A 19344-nucleotide genomic window follows, 5' to 3' on the forward strand; every position below is an offset into this window, starting at 1 on the left:
GGTATCAGGAGTTTTACCTAACATGACCTTTGGCCTTTGACCTTGTGACCCCAAAATCGAATCAGTTCATCTTTACCTCATTATACGTACCTGCACTGAGCCTGACTAAGATCCCTTCAGCCATTCTCAAGTTATCGCGGTAACGAAAAACCTATCATGGATGGACAGCCGGACGGACAACTTGAAAACATAATGCCTTTGGCGACTTCGTTCAACGGAGGCATAAAAACCAAATCGTTTAACTTTATCCTGTGCAGTTGGAGTTGCTAAAAATATTGGGCATTCATCATTAATATGGCAAAAATGACGTTTCTAATTGTATGTGATTTTGGGGTATATGAGGGGCTTAATCACCCTCTCACCCTCAGGAATTTGATACGTTGTCACCTATGATTACAACTTAGGCTCAAACACTGTTTTTTTTCTTTTCACCATGTATTCACATTGTTCTAACAGTATTGATATCTGGGCAACAGGCAGACACCACCAATTGTGTTCTCAGTTAATGGTGATTGCTGTATAATTGGCTAATAGGGATAACCAGCGTATTATAGTTGGTGATGTCATGCTCTTTGTGGGTTTCAGCACAAATGCAGCTTACGACATCCACCGGGCAATGAGATATATCGGAAAAACCACATCTCCTTTTTTGAAATTGACGGCAGGAAAAACAAGGTCTGGAAAGTTTTCCCACTCCTTTATTCTTGGTCACTTACATGGTTTTTGCTTTCTTTACACATTGTTCATTCATCAACAACACACAACAGGCATTTTAAGGCCATTTTCCCTGCCAGAGCGGGGGTTAGCCTTGTGGTCCCCATGACAATCTTCTCCATTTTGCCCTATTTTCTGCATCTCCTTTTGTTAACCCCCTTGCCCACATTTCTTCTTCCACCATCTTTAGCCAAGTCTTTCTCGGTCTTCCCCGTCCTCTACTTCCTTCTACATTCATTTCCATCACTTCTCAACCAGTCACTTTCATCCTTCCTCAACACATGACCATTGTTCATTCATCCTTTCAACCATTATTGGTGCATACACTTTTCAACTCCGGTGTAACGTGCTAATTGTACTCGTGAAACATGAGCAAGAGTTACCTTGTTATTTGAGACTCTTAGAGCAGCAGGACATGCTGACCTTTGCTTCATAAGCACTCTTGCTTTCTCTGCAGAATTACTCCCAAAACCTCTGCCTTCTTGCCAAGTGCTTTCTTGATCATAAAACGCTGTATTATGATACAGATCCTTTTCTCTTCTACATCATGACCACATATGACTGTAAAGGCTTCCACATCGTGGGCTACTTTTCAAAGGTGGGCGTGAAAAATGCACAATGTAGATTAATAAGACCATTTTGTATATCTTCCCCTGATCCCCAATCTTCCTTGTTTTCTGTAGAAGTTGATTTTTATTTTTATTTTATTTATTTATTTATTTTTAATACAGAATCGAGGCTCCTGTAAGAGCTAACACGTTGAACATGAAAACATGCAATGAAGGGAGCAGGAGACAAGAGGGGGAGAGAGAGGGAAGCACAACAACAGAAGAGAACAGGGACGTTGGTAGATCTGTGGAAGGAGGAGGGCTGGGGGAGGAGGGACGGGTACATGGTATAAAGCAAATGAACACTACTAGGAATTTCAGGAAAGAAGTTAGGGGTTGAAAGAGGTGGATTTGGGTTTTTTATTTGGGGTAGAAAAGATCAAGGTTTTGGATGGGGGAAGTTAAGAGATGGTGGTGAACAGCTGTTTTAAAGAATTGGAGGGAGAAGATGGATTGAAGAGAGTGACGGAGTTTGTTCCAGAGGCGGGAGAAAAGAGGAATGAAAGAGTGAAGGTGAGCAGAGAGTCTTGATTTTGGCAGTTTCACCAGAAGGGTTGCTGGCAGATCTTGTGCGTCCTGCAGGAATATTTGGGGGACAGAGCACAGACGGGGCAGGGGGAGCAAGGCCGGAGAGGAGCCGGTGGAAGACAGAAAGACCACCTAGCTGCCTGTGGTGAGGGAGAGAAAGGCCCTCAGAATCAGCTTCATCACGGGAGATACCAATGATTCTGAATGCTTTGGTTTCAATCACATGAAGCCGAGCGAGGTGTGAGGCAGGAGCACCAGCCCAGAGGGGAGAGCAGTATTCCATTGAGCTGCAGATGAAAGCTTTATATGTGGTGAGGAGCTCAGAAGTGCCCAGAAAGGACTTTGCACGACGGAGGATGCCCAGTCGGCGACTGGCTTTGTTTGCCACCTTGGAAATGTGGTTTTCCCAGGAAAGATCATGGCAGATAGTGAAACCCAGAAGCTTGAGTGACAGCACTTCTTCAAGAGGATTGTTGAGAAAGTAGATGGGAGGGTTGTCCAGATGGTCTTTTCGGAGAGACATAGTAAGAGTGTGAGATTTGTCAGGATTGAAAGACATGTTCCACTTGTTTGACCTGTTTGAGATATTGTCCAGGACTGCAGAGAGTGAAGAGGCTGCTGCCTGCCAATCTGGGGGATGAGATATGGAGCGGCAGAGAGTGGAGTCATCAGCAAAGAGACAGAGAGGATTTTCCAGAGAGTCGAAGAGATCATAATGAAGACCAGAAAAATCACACGGCCCAGAACACTACCTTGGGGAACTCCAGCCTGAACAGGAAGGGGAGATGAGAGAATTCCATTTCCTGTTTGGCATTGAGGACCTCCATCCGTTGATGAGACAGCAGAAGCAGCATGTCCAGCGTTGAGTGACCCGGTCTGAATCCAAATTGATGATCCGAGATCAAGACATTGGAGAAGAGGAAGGATTTGATGTCAGAAGCGATGCTGGATTCCATGACCTTGCTGATTATTGGGAGCAGGCTGATTGGTCTGAAGTTGTTTTGAAGTTGACCAACATACAGTGCTTTTAGAAAGTATTCACACCCCTTGACTTTTTTCACATTTTGTTGCGTTCCAGCCTAAATTTAAAATGGATAAAATTGAGATTTTTGTCACTGATCTACATACAACATGGCTAAAAACTCCTTCCGTATTTGTCTCTTCCTGCCGCTCCTGTACAGAGTGGGTGTACTAGTACAAAACAATTTGATGGTTTTAGGGGACCTTGTCCTTTTGAACTCAAAAGCAATAATCGTCAGTGACCCAATATGCAAATTCTTAAAATTCAACAGGTCAATTGGATGAAAATGGACGATTTTATATGATGTTGACCTTCAACCACACTCGCCTCTAAGCTGTCTAGCCTGGGTTTGAATCCAGACCCAGCTATATACTGTCAGTTTGGTGTTTCACAGGCAGGGTGATTCATCAATGTGTGTGCTGTCCCTCGGATGTGCGTTAAACTGGGAGTCTCGTCTGCCAACAAGGGTTGGTGGACGTTAAAGATCCCATGGTGTTCTTCACAAAGAGTAGGTGAGTATTGCCAGCACCATGGCCAAATTCCAAATTATTGCCCTAACTAAGAGAATGTTAGGCCTGGCCAGGCCGGTTCGTGAGGATCTTAGTGGCCATTAAAGAAGAAGGAAGAAGTAGAACTTTGACCAAATTATTTAATTTGTCTTCTCCAGATTCTCATAATAAAGCTTTGTTGAAAATTTGATGAGAAAAGCTCAAATGGCAAAACAGTTGTGGCCCAGATAGACACACGCACATACTGCCAGACAGACACACAGAAGCGTTGCTTGCAGGGCACGGGCTTGCTAGAACAGCACTCGGTAGAGCGCATATCTCCGCCACGGTGAATAGTTTACATTCTGTATCCCACTGATAGGTCGGATCTGCTGACATGAACCAAAATCGAATCAGCTTGTTCTTCTCATCTAACCAACTCATGCACCAAGTTTTTGTCATAATCCATCCACAATTTTTGAGATATCGTGCCATATTATAGTTTTTGGCCCCATCTCTTGATGGTGAATAATCACTTGTAAAATTTAAAAAACTCGGTTCAGATCTTCAGATCCAGATCCGGAGTATGCAGATCCGGATTCAGATCTTCACCAAAATCGAATCAACTCATCCGTGTCACACCCAACCTGGCTCAAAGTTTCTTCTGAGTTCGTCCATAACTTTTTGAGACATCCTGTTCACCGACAAACAAACAAATGAACAGACACAAGGATGAAAACCTAATCTTTGTCCACCTTCGGTGGTGGAGTTAAAGAGAAAAGTCATTTTGATTAACAAAAGTGATGAGGAAGAAGAATAAAAGAAGGCAAAGAGGGGAAAGATTATTTTAAAAGGAGGAAGAATTAAGAATGGTGCCGCATCCCTGCTGCAGAATTCCAGACGCTGGTGGATTCTATACCATGGCGCATACAGACCGTACTGGCCGCATGTGGTGGTACAACACCCTATTAAGTGACTTTCCATTGATGTTTCCAAATGTCCACTACCTGTACAAACATACATACATATGCACACATACATACATACATACATAGAACATACATACATACATACTCATGCACGCGTGCACACACACACATACATGTATACTTTCCTTCCTTCACTCATTTGCTCCAATGCAGCGCTAACACTGAAAAGTCAGCTTCATGTTGTTTGCCATGTCGGTCAACATGCTCTTCTCAACTTTCTGTTAATAGAGTGTGTTAGTGCCTGGACCAAATGCGTCAATATTTCATGTAGTTTTGAGATGTGTACATTTAGCTAGACATGTCCTGATGCACCATTGTGAGTGTTAGATGTAAAAACCCGTGGTTTTCTTTCTGCACACAGGAAAAGGAGTCAACAGAAGACTATAACGTGGCTTGCATTCTCACCCTCCCACCATATCAGAGGAAGGGCTATGGCACATTGCTGATCGAATTCAGTAAGTCTTTCTGGGATATGGGGTGATACTTTCTGGGATATTTTCAATTTCATTTTCACCATGAAGCTGCAAAAACGATGTTATCATATTGAAAACTACTCGCCAACATTTTCATGTTGCAGGAAATCATATTTGGTTTAAATAGATGTTATTTCCCCATTTTGGGCTGGAATGCCTGTCACTTGTTTTCTTTTTATACAATTATCAAGGTACATGGAGGAGCAGAGTATACTAACCGTGGGCAAAGGTTAAACACTTACATTTTGGAATTAAACTCATCTGTCAGTAATTTTTTTTCCTAAGTGACTTGTTACGGATTTGTCACTTCCGTTGTTGTGGTTTTCATCCACTGTAAACATTTTTGATTCCATGTACTATTATTGTTGTCGTTTAAGGGAGATAGAGGTTACTATTTGCAAAAGGTAAAAAGTCAATGTTTTAAATGAAACCGGAACCAGACGACGAAGAGGAAGAGGAGGAGAAGAAGGCGGAGCGAGTGAGTCGGGGAAGAAGCGTAGCTGCTTCGAGGTCTGGAGCGAACGTTGACGAACGAGAGTCATGAGTGAACTTTAGGGTTTCCCAGGAAAGGGATTCCTGCGACAGAGTTGTTATCGCTGTGACAGATCAACCTGCGTGTCAGGTTTTGGCGGTTGATTCCGAGGAGAATCATCGTCGTGCCGTTACGCCTCGAGAACGGGCCGTCGGCCATTTCGACCCGCGCGCTTTGCGCATCGCGCAAGGTTTTTCGCTTCGCTTCGACCATTTTCACCGCATTCAGACGTTGATCTGGTGTGTGTGTGTGTGTAACGTGGCTTTTGAGTGGAAAATCTGCGTGTCGCCGATTTGGAGCCGTGAAACGTCCATACCCGAGGGTGTGATTTCCCAGTCGCCTGGATGGCGCCTTTGCACAGCTTTGGCAGCAGGACTGTAACTGCCAACCCAGCGGGATTCTGGTCTCGATTGGACATTGTTCTGACGATCGCTGGCGCGGATCGACTTTGGCTTGAAGCCGGAAGCAACTTTGGCTTGAAGCCGGGATTGGAGACATTGGGAATCTTCTTCGTTTCGCTCACTTGGAGCACAATGAGTTATATTGTATGAACCTGATGGTACCATCATAGGAAATATATATTGGTTGTACAATTGATTACTATTGTTGTTGTACTGTTATTCTTGTGTGATCTTAATACAATATTTGTTTGTTGGTAACAATTGGTGTGGCTTCACCATTGATCTTTGACATACAGAATAACACATTTTTCTGCCGTGACTCCTCTCGGGGCTCGGAGGTACACCGTTACCGGGGGTTGGGGAGGAGCACGTAACACTATGAGAAGGATTTTTCAGCTGTTAGGGATGATAATTCCATGGAGTCTAAGAATGGAGATTTCCATGGAGCAAAAATCCAATGACATTTTTGTTTATTGCTCAGAATGACAACCCCCATTGCTTCATAGCTTGTTTTTCACCACTTTACTCACTCACGAATACCATCCTTTGTCAAGTTATCAATTCACATCCACTTCTCTTAGCATTGGAGTGCTGAGCTGTATGAAGCTAGGCAGAGAGGCATTGATTTGATCATTATAACTTAAGTGGAAAACTGATTGTTTGATGAAGTGAAGCACAACTGCAGATGGACAGCACTAAGCTGCAGGCGTTCTGTTTTAGTCCAGAAACATTTGTTTGTGCATTAAATGAAATGGTTGGTGCACTTATTGGTAATAGCTTTTAATGACTATCACTGAAGATGCACCAGCATGCCACTTGAATTTAAGAGTGCAGTTCATGAGCTTTGTAGTGGCACTTGCCAGTAAATATGAGATTGAGGTTTTGTTGCCATAGCAAGAAATAAGGAATATTATCGAAGCCTCTGCATAATATTCGGCAATGATTTAAATTTTCTCTACCCAAACCTTAATCCATGCAGGCTATGAACTCTCCAAGGTTGAGATAAAGACTGGTACACCAGAGAAACCCCTGTCCGATCTTGGCCTTTTGTCCTACCGAAGTTACTGGTCGCAGACAATCCTAGAGATCCTCATAGACTTAAAATCTGAGAATGGAGATCGACCACAGGTCACCATCAAGTGAGTAGGGCAGTAGTTTTGCAACAGCTTGTTGCAGCTGCTCTGTGACTGTGTTCTGCACCAAGTAACCTAACAGAGCCCCCGTATGTTTTCCTTTTGTCACAGTGAAATCAGCGAGATGACGAGCATCAAAAAGGAGGATGTAATTTCCACCCTACAGCATCTCAGCCTCATAAATTATTACAAGGTGAGCTCGAAACACTGGTTGAATGACTGACCGTATCAGACACACTGCCAAAAATAATTTTCTTAATAAGAAAATGAAAACAATGGGAAAACATTTCTCGATGCAAGAAACATTTTCTCATGGTTCTTTTGTTTCAAGAAAACTTTTACTTGACCTACCGACCAAGCCCGTTTCAAATTATCCCTCTGCCACCCAGAATTAACATTAATAAATAACATTAATGAATTAACATTAACATTAACAGAAATAACATTCACGTCCATACATTATATGCAATCGGTTGATGAAGCTTGTTGCGTCGCAAAACAAAGGACAAGACCAGAACTGAAAGACAAATAGATGCTTGTGCATGCGTATAATTTAATGACTGGTCGAATTTGGTAGCGCATATTGCAACGGATATCTCCTGATTCTACACGTCGCAGCTGGTTTTTTAAAAGATTTCCGTTCAATTATATTTATCGCTGCCAAACCATGTGACTTGTTGCAAATTCCAAAAGAGCATTTTAGCTTCTTGACATGGGGAACATGTGTGTGATGTTTCCACTCGATATCTTCAAAAATGAGGGAGGAAATAGGTTTTAAAGTTTATGCTTCAAAACATCATAGCTCCAAAACCATGTGACCTATGACGTCATGGTCACTGAAGTTTTTGTTACATCCACCACCAATGGTGGATGGAGTTTATGTTTTCACCTTTGTCTGTCTATTGTCTGTTTGTGAACAAGATATCTCAAAAAGTTGTGGACGGATTCGGACGAAATTGGCAGAGAGGTTGTGTATGTGACAAGTTCGAAATGATTTTGGTGAAGATCCGGATTCAGATCCGGCTCGTGGAATTTTTAAAGTGATTCTTCACCATTGGGAGATAGGGCTAAAACGGATACATAGCACGATATTTCAAAACGTTATGGACGAATTTGGACGAAACTTGGTGGATCAGTTGGGCGTGTGATAAGGAACGAATCTATTCGATTTTGGTGAAGATCTGAATATGGATAAGGATACGAGAATTATTTAAATTTTTCATGATTCTTCACCATTGAGTGATAAGACTAAAACCGATACATAGCACGATATCACAAAAAGTTATGGACGAATTTCGACAAAACGTGGTAGACAGGTTGGGTGTGTGACGAGGATGGATCAATTCAATTTTGGTGAAGATCTGAATATGGATTTTGTTACAGATCCAAATCCAGATCCGGCCTATCATTGGGATACAAAACAAACTGCCAGCCTGGCGGGGGTATGCGCTTTACTGAGTGCCTTTCTAGTTCGTCATGGGTATGCGGTCATGCACATAAAGTTTGACCTCGATCTGTTCAGCCGTTTTGGAGAAAAGGGGTTTTAGTGTTTTTCACGAAAAACAATATGGCGGCCGTACTACGTGACGTATGACGTCAACACTTTTTGTTTCTGATTTTTTTTTTTGATCAAGTACAAAAAATACCATATTTGTGGGATCAAGGGTTCGATTTGTCTAATTCTAACTTCATAGCGTTAGCACTTTTGATATCCAAGATGAACATATTTTGGTCCCAATGCAGAGTTCTTTAAAATGAGCCATCACTCAATTTTTTTCCATTGAGCCGTTTCGGAGATCGAGAGTGGCAAAATTGAAGGTTTTTTCCAAGGTGGCACCCATACCACGTGACCGATGACATCACACAACAATAACAACAACAACAGGCATTTTAAAGGCCATTTTCCCTGCAAGAGCGGGGGTTAGCCTTGTGGTCCCCATGACAATCTTCTCCATTTTGCCCTATTTTCTGCATCTCCTCTTGTTAACCCCCTTGCCTGCATTTCTTCTTCGACCATATTTAGCCAAGTCTTTCTCAGTCTTCCCCGTCCTCTACTTCCTTCTACATTCATTTCCATCACTCTTCTCAACCAGTCACTTTCATCCTTCCTCAACACATGACCAAACCATCTCAAACTGTTTCTCTTCACAGCATCCATCACAGGCTCTATTCCCATCATCTTTCGCAATTCATCATTTATCTTCCTCTCTCTCAACGATACTCCACACATCCACCGAACCATTCGCATTTCCACCCTTTCCAGCCTTCGTAGCTGCTCTACGTTCATTACCCATGTCTCGCTCCCATAAATCATAACACTTCTCACACATGCAGCACACACCTTTCCCTTCAGCTCCAACGACACTCCCCTCCTCGTCAGCACGCCACTCAGTTCCCGAAACTTCTTCCATGCACATCTCACTCCAGCAACCATTGCTGAGTCTGATCCACCTTCTCCATTCAGCATGTCTCCTAGGTAATAAAATGTTTTCACACCTTCCAGCTTCACGCCGTCTCCAAGATCAAACTCAACATTTCCTCCATCTGCAGCTCCCTCTGTGCACACCTTACACTTGAATGTCGCTGCCACACTGGTTGATGACCCTCTCAAACCACTACATTTTTGATGAACCCACTCAGCGCACATTGTACATTGAATGGAATTCACTCCGACACTCTTCCTGCACACAGCACACGGCCACTTCCCAGTTCTTTCCACCTCACCACATGCTTAACCACTTGCTATCACCTTCGTTTTTCCGATATTCACCTTCAGACCTTTTGTCTCCATACCTTCCTTCCACTTGTTCATCTTCTCCTTCAGTCCATCCATACTTTCTGCAATAAACACCAGATCGTCTGCATGCAACAACTCCCGCGGTAAACCCTCCGTTACGTTCCGAGCCAGCACCTCCATCACAGCTACAAATAGTAGTGGACTTAGTACCGACCCCTGATGCACTCCCACCTTCACCTCAAACTCACCACTGTTCCTGTCCTTCGTCCTTACAGCTGTGCGCGCTCTTTTGTACATTGCCATCATTACTCTGATCAACCATTCCTCCACTCATAACTTCCTCAATGCCCATGTCAGTACTTCACGTGGAACCCTATCGAATGCTTTCTCCAGATCAACAAATCCAAGAAACAACTTCTTACTCTTCTCCAAGTACTTCTCCTGCAACTGCCTCACAATAAAAAGCACGTCTGTCGTTCCTCTTCTTGGCATAAATCCAAACTGCATTTCGTCAATCTTCACTTTCTTCCTTATCCTCCTCTCCAACATCCTTTCCAATACCTTCATTCCATGCTCCAATAACTTTATCGCTCGATACGAGCCACAGTCCAGAGGGTCACCTTTCCCCTTGTATAGAGTGACAAGGGTACTCAGTTCCCAATCCACTGGAATGCGGCCTTCTTTCACCACCAGATTGCAGATCTCTGTCATTCTCTTCACACCCCAATTTCCCGCTGCCTTCAACATATCTCCCACAACTCCCGTCGGCCCTCCCGCTTTTCTACTCTTCATTGCTTTTATCGCTTCCTCAACTTCCTTCTCGGTTATCTTCTCTGCCGGTCCTAAAACTGGGTTACTCTCTATGTTGCCAACCCATTCATTCTCTGCATTCAACAGTATTTCCATATATCTCTTCCATCTTCCTTTAATTCCATCTGGGTCCACAACGATTTGTCCCACTTCATCCTTCAAGCAACTCACCCCCATCACATCACACCTCTCTTTCGCTATCTGCTTTGCAATCCTGAATACCACTCTCTGACCCTCTTCCGAATCCAAGCGTTCTCCAAACATTTTCCTACATGCCTCCTGCGCCTTTGCTACCTCTTTATTTGCAGCCTTCTTGGCTGCCTTATAACTTTCATGCTCTGCCTTTTCTGCCACCACACCCTTCGCCTTCTGCCACTCCTTGAACTTCTTCCTCTTCTCGTCAATCTTCTTTCCAACTTCATCATCCCACCACCATGTTTCCGAGTGCCTCGGTGGTCCTTTTGTCCATCCACATACCTCACCAACGGCTCCCAACAGACTATCTTTCATTGGCATCCAACCACTTTCAAGCTCAACCACATCATCCTCGACCATACTCAGCCTCTCTTTTAATGCATCCCTCACTGTCACCTCTTTCAACCTCCACACCTTCATTCTCGGTTGGTACTTCACCCGCCGAGCTCTCCTCGCACCTTTCACCCTTATGTCGCAGACAACCAAGTGGTGCTGTGAAACAGCCTCCTCCCCTGGGATCACCTTTGTGTCCCAGAGGTGCCCCCTATCTCGCCTACGCACCAGCAGGTAGTCAACGGTTGTCGTCGACCCACCTGACGTGTATGTAACAAGCTTATTATCCTCTTTCTGGAACTGAGTATTACAAATCAACTCCATCAGCAAACTCCAAAATCCTTTCACCTTCTCCATTTCTCACACCATATCCGTAACCCCCATGAACTCCCTCAAAACCATCCATACTCCTTCCCACATGTCCATTTAGGTCTCCTCCTACCACAACAACTTCCTCATCTTTCACGTTTTCCATCAGCTTCTCTATTGCACACCAGAACTTGTCCTTCTCTTCATCGCTCCGACCAACCTGCGGAGTGTATCCCGAGATGACGTTCACCAAGAGCTTTCCAATCATCATTTTCACCATCATCAACCTTTCACTCCCTCTCGTCACACTGTCTGCAAACTCCTCAGAAAACAGGACACCAACACCATTCACGCCCTCCAGGCACCCTTGCCACACAAACTTGTATTTCTGTCCCTGCCTACTCTTCACCATTCTCACACCACTTCCCTTCCATCTCGTCTCTTGCACACAACATATGTCCACTCTTCTTCTGACCAATACTTCCACCACTTCTCCTGATCTCCCTGTCATTGTCCCTACATTCCATGTCCCAAACCTCAGAAACCGACCTCCACGTGGGGCATCAGACGTTTCGTCATCATAAATGGAGTGATTTCCACCCTTGCTTCGATCGGGTTCCCCACCTTGAGTTTTGACGAGAGGGAGTGGGGTCCCCCACGGGGTACTTCGGGCTGTACCCTGCCCATATGTAGTTGTAATTGGCATGGTTCTCTTTTTGAGGCAATGTTTTTATGGCCGGATGCCCTTTCTGACGCCAACCCTTTGAGTCGCCTCTTACGACACGCAGGGATACGGTGTACCTATTCTAAACTGGGGGACACACCGGGATGACCATTAGAACACCTTTCATTATTTATCCTTGTCAGTAACTCGCCCATGGAGACCACTTTTGATAAGTGACCTTGTGACAGTCGATAAGTGCATTTGAACCCCTGTTGTCTGTGCCAGTTCTTTTGTAAGTTCAGCACTTGATTTTTCTTCTATTTCTTAAGGAACTTATCTTTCAGTATTGCTCATCTGTTTTGCTGAGTTTCTTTGGCCTTTCAATCCCTTTTTTATCTTTAACTTCTTCTGCCTCATTCTACTTCTCTATTGTTGCTTGAATGCCACAGCTGGAAATCCCTTTTTTGTGGTATATTTCTCACTGGACGTTGCCTTATTGGTGTTGGTTACCTTATTGGTTGCCCCCATCCAAAACCTTGATCTTTTCTTCCCCCGTTAATTCGCCCCAGATCCACTTTTTTTGACATATCAACTTCTTTCCTGGAAGTCCTAGCAGTGTCCATGTGTTTTATACCTCTCCCACTCCCCCACACCCCCTTTCCCATGGTCCCCCCCCCCCAAGCCCTCTCCCTCCCACTGATCTCCCGATGTCCCTCTTCTCTGCTGTTGTACTTGTGTGCTTCCCTCTCTCCCCCCATCTTGTCTCCCGCTCCCCTTATTATATGTTTTATTTGTCCGTTTTTTTGTGTGATTAATGTTAGCTCTTACACGAGCCTCGATCTTGTATACAAAAAAAATACAAAAAAAACAACATTTTGAGTCTGAGTTTGATATGTTGAGCATGATGTGGATTTTTATTCCCTGCTAGAGAGAAATTTTAAATTGGTGAACATAATGTGGTGGCCAAAGACTTTTGGGTTATTTGGACAGAAGGAAAAATGAAAAACAACCAAAATGAAAAGACGAATTCTGAGAAACATTGCAGAATGTGTGGAACAACCTCTCAATGTGATTTCTCCAGAAATTGCAGGAAAGCATTACAACATGGATATCTGCTGTTTTGCATGAAAAAGGTGGTCACACCTCTTCTTCTTTAATGGCCATTATGAACCCAACTTTCTTGTGGGGTTGGCTGGGCGAAGTTTGGCCCAAATCTTCACAAACCGGCTGCACAGGCCTGACGTTCGACTAGTTAGGGCAGGAATTTGTAATTTGGCCATGGCGCCGGCAATCGCTGGCCTACTCTTCGCAAAGGATACCATGGGATCTTTAACGTCCACCAATGAATGCTGGCAGATGGGAAGCCTGTTTAACGTCCATCCAAGGGACAGCACACAAATTAATGAGTCATCCTGGTGCCCGTGAAACACTGGGATGACGGTTTATAGCTGGGTCAGGAAACAAACCCAGGCTAGACGGCTTAGAGGCGAGTGGTTGTACCTCTCGGCCATCCTGCCAGCCCTCGCCCCAAATATTTAAATTTCATGCACTAATATTGTAAAATACAATTCATTTTTGGTTCTTTAATAAAACAATCATTAAAACATATTTTGTTGACAAAAAAAATATGCTAATGTGACAATAAAAATGTTTATTTTCAAGGTGGCATATGACTTTTGCACAGGACTCTATATCTAGTGGTAAATTCACTACATTCGTTCTGCTTTTATGTGTCACTCTCACATACTGAACATGTTGCTTCTTTTAACTGAACAATGGAGGAACAAGAAAGAACCACCTTTAGAGGCCATTTTCCATATTTGGCATATTTTGCTGCTTGACCAATCCTGGTGTCTAATTGTCATGTGACAAACTATTTTTCTTCAAAACACATAATAACAAAATGGTGAAATTCAACAGATGAGGACCTTCTTATTCATGTCTCAACGCAAGAGGAGGTCTATATGTCACGAATTGAGTATCCGAGAGTTAAGCAAATTACTCGAAGAAACTCAGCAGTGCTCACCTTGTCAAAAGTGTGTGCAGAAGGCTCGACGATAATACTAAATGAATAGAACCACCTTTAGAGGCCATTTCCCCCCGCAGAGCAGGGGTTGGCCTTTTTCGGGCACCTTCGGGCGAGGAGATCTCGCGAGATCACGGCGAGGTCACGTCTTTTCAAAGCTGTTCCATGCGCTCACGCTTTCGAAGCTAAGTAATCTTTCACAATTGTGTTTTTGTCGAGACTGTATCTATCTTTCGGTGTGTGTACCTATAGCGTATCTTTAGGAAAATTTTCGGTGCTAATTTTTCGTACATGTATACACAATCGTCAGTTAATGCGTATCGAGTATTCTGAGGCCTAGTACTCGTAGGCTTAGGCTACCGTACGTCTCCGACCTTGTGGTTTTGTTTTTCTCTCAGCGGTTCGTCAAATGCGCTGCAATTATTTTCGTTCTCTGTTTCGTCCCAGTCGTTCACCCCATACCTCCTTGTTTAATATCTCTACTCAAAAAAAAAAAAATCCAAATAAATATTTCCTCCTCAGGTCTTATTCTGTTATTTGTTGTTCTGATTTGTTCGTTCGTTCTTCGTTCACGTTGTTCACGATCACGCGATCACGTGGTTAGAAATGTATAATCTCTCCCCTGAACAACTATTTTCTCTCATATATTATAACACAAGGCTGAATGCCTCAACTCTGTGTTTGCCTCTAAATCTTGTGTCCCAAACCCATCCCTCTCTGTACCCACCGTACCCAGTCGTACCCAGCTGCTCCTGGACTCTGTGTCCTTTCCTCCTGACAAGGTGGAAAGGTTTCTGTCAACCCTCGACTCTGATTCTGCAACTGGTCCTGACGGCATCAGCCCACGGGTCCTAAAATCATGTTCTTCCGCTCTTTCACTCCCTCTTTCTGTTCTCTTCACCCTCTCTTTTGCTCAAGGTCATCTGCCATCTGCTTGGAAATCAGCCAACATCACCGCTTTGCACAAAAAAGGTGCAAAAACAGATCCTAGCAACTACAGACCAATCAGCCTTCTCCCAATTATCAGCAAAGTCATGGAATCCATCATTGCTTCAGATATGAAATCTTTCCTCTTCTCCAATGGCTTGATCTCTGATCATCAATTTGGTTTCAGACCTGGTCACTCTACTCTGGACATGCTGCTTCTGCTTTCTCAACAATGGATGGAGGTCCTCAACGCCAAACAGGAAATTAGAGCTGTCTCCCTTGACATTTCACGTGCCTTCGATACGGTCTGGCACCCTGCTCTGCTCACCAAACTCTCCTCCTTTGGTGTCCATGGAAATCTCCATGCTTGGCTGGCGGACTTCCTCTCTGGTCGTAGTCAACGTGTGGCTCTGAATGGGTTTCTCTCATCTCCTCTTCCTGTTCAGGCTGGAGTTCCCCAAGGTAGTGTTCTGGGCCCTGTGCTTTTTCTGGTCTTCATCAATGATCTCTCTGACTCTCTTGAAAATCCTCTCTATCTCTTTGCTGACGACTATACTCTCTGTCACTCCATTCCTCATCCCTCAGATCGGCAGTCTGCAGCCTCCTCACTCTCTGCAGACCTGGACAAAATCACAGACTGGGCAAACAAATGGAACATGTCTTTCAATCCTGATAAATCTCACACTCTTACGATGTCTCTCCGAAAAGACCAACTGGACAACCCTCCCATCCACTTTCTGAATAATCCTCTCCAAGAAGTTCTGTCACTCAAGCTTTTGGGTCTCACTATTTGCCATGAACTTTCCTGCGAAAACCACATTTCAAATCTGGCCTCCAAAGCCAGTCGCCGACTGGGCATCCTCAGTCGTGCGAAGTCCTTCCTTGGCACACCTGAGCTCCTCACCACATACAAGGCTTTCATCCGCAGCTCAATGGAATACTGCTCTCCCCTCTGGTCTGGTGCTCCTGCCTCACACCTAGCTCGTCTTCACGCTGTTGAAACCAAAGCGTTCAGAATCATTGGAATCTCCCGTGATGAAGCTAACTCCAAGGGCCTTTCACTCACTCGCCGCAGGCAGGTTGGTGGTCTTTCCGTCTTCTACCGACTCCTCTCTGGCCTTGCCCCCCCAGCTCTCTCTGGGCTCTGTCCCCCAAATATTCCTACAGGTCGCACAAGATCTGCCTGCAACCCTCTTATGGTTAAACTGCCAAAATCAAGACTTTCTGCTCACCTTCACTCCTTCATTCCTCTTTTCTCCCACCTCTGGAACAAACTCCCTCACTCTCTTCAATCCCACTCCACCCTCCAGGTCTTTAAAACAGCTGTTCACCACCATCTCTTATCCTCCCCCATCCAAAACCTCGATCTTCTCTTCCCCCGCTAATTTCGGTCCCCTTGTGTTTTATACCTCCCCCCCCCCCCCCCCATTCCCATGCCTCCTCCCCCCAAGCCCTCTCTCTCCCACACTTCTCCCTGCTCTCAAATGTTGTGGTTGTGTGCTTCCCCTTCTCTCCCCATCTTGTCTTCTGCTCCCTCTTTTTGTATATTTTGTTTGTCTGGTTGTTTTGTTTGTGAAATAAATGTTAGCTTTCACGAGCCTCGATTCAGTATACAAAAAATACAAACCTTGGTCCCCTTTTTGAAGCAATGTTTTATGACCGGATGCCATTCCTGCTGCTGACCCTGTTAGTCGCCTCTTGCGACACACAGGGAATTACCAGTGAACTGGTACTCAATTTCCCGACCTCGGAAGGATGACAGGCTGAGCCAACCCTCCTGGCGTTAATTCAGCAATCAACTGGGATTCGAACCCAGGATCCGAGGATGCCAAGCCGGCACCTTAACCGCTAAGCCAACACCAGGCTAACTGAACAATGGAGGATCTTAGAGAGATCAGGGCCCTCTCTCTGAGCAAATCTTGAGCTTTCAATACTTTCAAATCCATAGCAATGGCACATTTTTTCCAAGCTGATGTTTGCTAATGCTTTTCAGTTATCACATTTTTTCTGAGTGGAAACGAGTACTCGTGTTGGTAGTCTGTCTTGAAATCTCCTTCTGGAGGCTTGTGTCCCAAAAGGCAGTGTTTGAAGATCAACCTTATTCTTGGTTAACATCAATGACCTCTTTGCTTCCCTTCAAATTATTCGTGACTATTGTGCCCACCCTGTAGGGAATGGTACACCACACTTCTGAGAAGCTGACGAGCAGCATCCATCTCAGCAAATCTGGAAGAAAAAGAAAAAGTTATTGGTCAACAACCCTGAAAATGTCTTTCAACGTGGGAAAACCCCATGATGGTCTCACTATATTCCTCCACAAGGATTACATTTCCAAACCCCCAGTTTACTTCTCTGTCCAACACCTGGAAGTGATGGAGTCTCTGGAGCTCCTCGGCCTCACAATCTGTTATAACATGTCTTGGGTGATGCACATTTCCAAACTAGAATAAGCAATCAGAGATGGCAGACCCTTGCCAGGACGTGTTTTCAGTGGTTTTTAAGGCTTTGGTGTTGAAACAAATATTGCGGCCGAACCATGTGACCGATTACATCATCATTTTTTTCCTCCACCAATTTATCCCGAGATGATGTTCAATACATTTCATCTTGATCGGATAAAGTTTTGTACTTGTCGAATTATGCCGTCATAATGGAGGCACCTATGACATCATCATTAACATATGTTATTCCACATGATGAGTTCTTTACAATGAGCCATGTCTCAATTCGATGCAGCACTTTTGGAGATATAGAGGTGCAATTTTTTTTCGTTTTTTCCAAGATGGCGGTTTTTTGGTTCTGATATTTGCTTGCCTGCTGTTCTCTTAGCTTGGAGTATGCTGCTACCCCATGAAGCTCAACTATACAACTTTTGTAGTGACTATGTGTGTATATATATATATATATATATATATATATATATATATATATATATATATATATATGTATATATATATATATATATCTACCTTATACTTGTATAATAGGTTTACTCCACTGTTATTTATTCTGATTTTCCTGATGTTCATCCAACATCTAGTCCTTAATGAACTTGACTGCCATTTCAGGGCCAATACATCCTCAACTTGTCCCAGGAGATTATTGAGGGTCATCAGAAAGCCATGGCGAAACGAGAACTGCGTATTGACTCCAAGTGTCTGCACTTCTCGCCCAAGGACTGGAGCAAGAGAGGAAAATGGTGATGGAAGGCTGGACTTGTTGGGGAAAATTTTGGATTGAGATTTTGGAGCAGCCGAGTGAAAGCTGCAGCAAAGTCACGCACAATGACATAGAGGTGACGATCTACGGAGTGCAACACTTGGAGCCATAGCAATCGTCGACCTTTGGTCGCTGCACGATGTAACGTACATCGCTATACACCGCAACCTTGGTTGAGCAAGGCATAGCGGGACTGTACATTTGATTTTTTTATTCGGGGAGAAGATGGCATCTGTCTGTGTCTCCATGTATCTCCTTATTATTTTTTCCGCCTTATTTTTCTTTGTTTTCCTCCTGAAGAACGCTTGCCTCAACGGTGGATCCAAACCACTGTAGGTTTATCCTGCATCCCGAGGTGACGCCACCTGGAGAAAAGAAAAATGCATTTGAAAAATAAGGGCTTGAATGTGTAATTGTTACGAACTGTTCCAGTGTTGGAAATATTTTTGCAGAACTTTTTGCATTCATTACGTTTTTATTTTAAACTGTATATTTTTGTGTTTTGTAAGTTTTGTAAGTTTGGAAGGATTGATGTGTACAGTAAACACTTTGTGATATTTCACGAAGGTGCATGATGTGGCAGGGCCAACGTATGGCTGTGATGATATTCCTCTGTTTATTCGCAAACTTTTATCCGCCCGCCCCTCCGCGCCAATATAAGCCGTGAAGGTTCAGTTGCACTACCTTTAACGTTTCAGAGGATATGACTTCTAATGGAATTCGTAATGAGGGCATCACTTGATTATTGGCGTTTTACTGCGAGACATTCTTCTGGGTTTTTTTTCCCCCTTTTTGTCGGGCTCTGGAATTGAATTCCAGGTTTTGTTTGTCTACTTTAGTTATCCCTTTAAGTAAAGGTAATGGTGCTGCTTCAGAAACACAAAGCTTGCTCTTTTTAGCTGCGACGAGCAGCTCTATGAGAGGACCGCGTTGTTGTTCTTGTTGTTGGGGTGCCTTTTTGAATAGCGCATGCGCATACACTCGGACGTGCGTTGGTATGAGGTAAGAACATCGTGAACTAAAATCACGCATGCGTATAATTTAATGACTGGTCGAATTTGGTAGCACATATTACAACGGATATCCTCATGATTCTACACGTCGCAGCTGGTGACCACACTGTGGTAATTTTTCTCTTTTTCATGAGCATGCGGGTGCGTTACTGAACAATGTTTTGGCATTGTTAGGGACTCGAGTTAGAGGAGTCGGCGAGTCTTGTATTGAGCAAGTGAACACT

At 43.9% G+C, this 19344-nt stretch overlaps 1 protein-coding gene across 8 annotated transcripts in view; it reads left to right on the forward strand.

Moving 5' to 3' along the window:
- The window catches only part of KAT5 (lysine acetyltransferase 5), a 36319-nt gene extending 17650 nt beyond the window's left edge, over nt 1-18669 (forward strand). For 4 of the 8 annotated variants that reach the window (XM_068123270.2, XM_068123244.2, XM_068123289.2 and 1 more), the window contains 6 exons: nt 586-675; nt 1172-1312; nt 4710-4803; nt 6734-6893; nt 6999-7080; nt 17957-18669. In XM_068123270.2, the coding sequence (XP_067979371.1) occupies nt 586-675; nt 1172-1312; nt 4710-4803; nt 6734-6893; nt 6999-7080; nt 17957-18091 (702 nt within the window). In that variant the 3' untranslated portion in view covers nt 18092-18669. The remainder of the gene's footprint in view (nt 1-585; nt 676-1171; nt 1313-4709; nt 4804-6733; nt 6894-6998; nt 7081-17956) is intronic. The other 4 variants (XM_068123254.2, XM_078780918.1, XM_068123235.2 and 1 more) reach the window with 3 other exon arrangements.
- The last annotated feature ends 675 nt before the right edge of the window (nt 18670-19344 follow it).

The sequence above is a fragment of the Myxine glutinosa genome, chromosome 1, assembly GCF_964187855.1.
Source record: "Myxine glutinosa chromosome 1, kmMyxGlut1.1, whole genome shotgun sequence".
In the NCBI taxonomy this organism is placed as follows: domain Eukaryota; kingdom Metazoa; phylum Chordata; class Myxini; order Myxiniformes; family Myxinidae; genus Myxine; species Myxine glutinosa.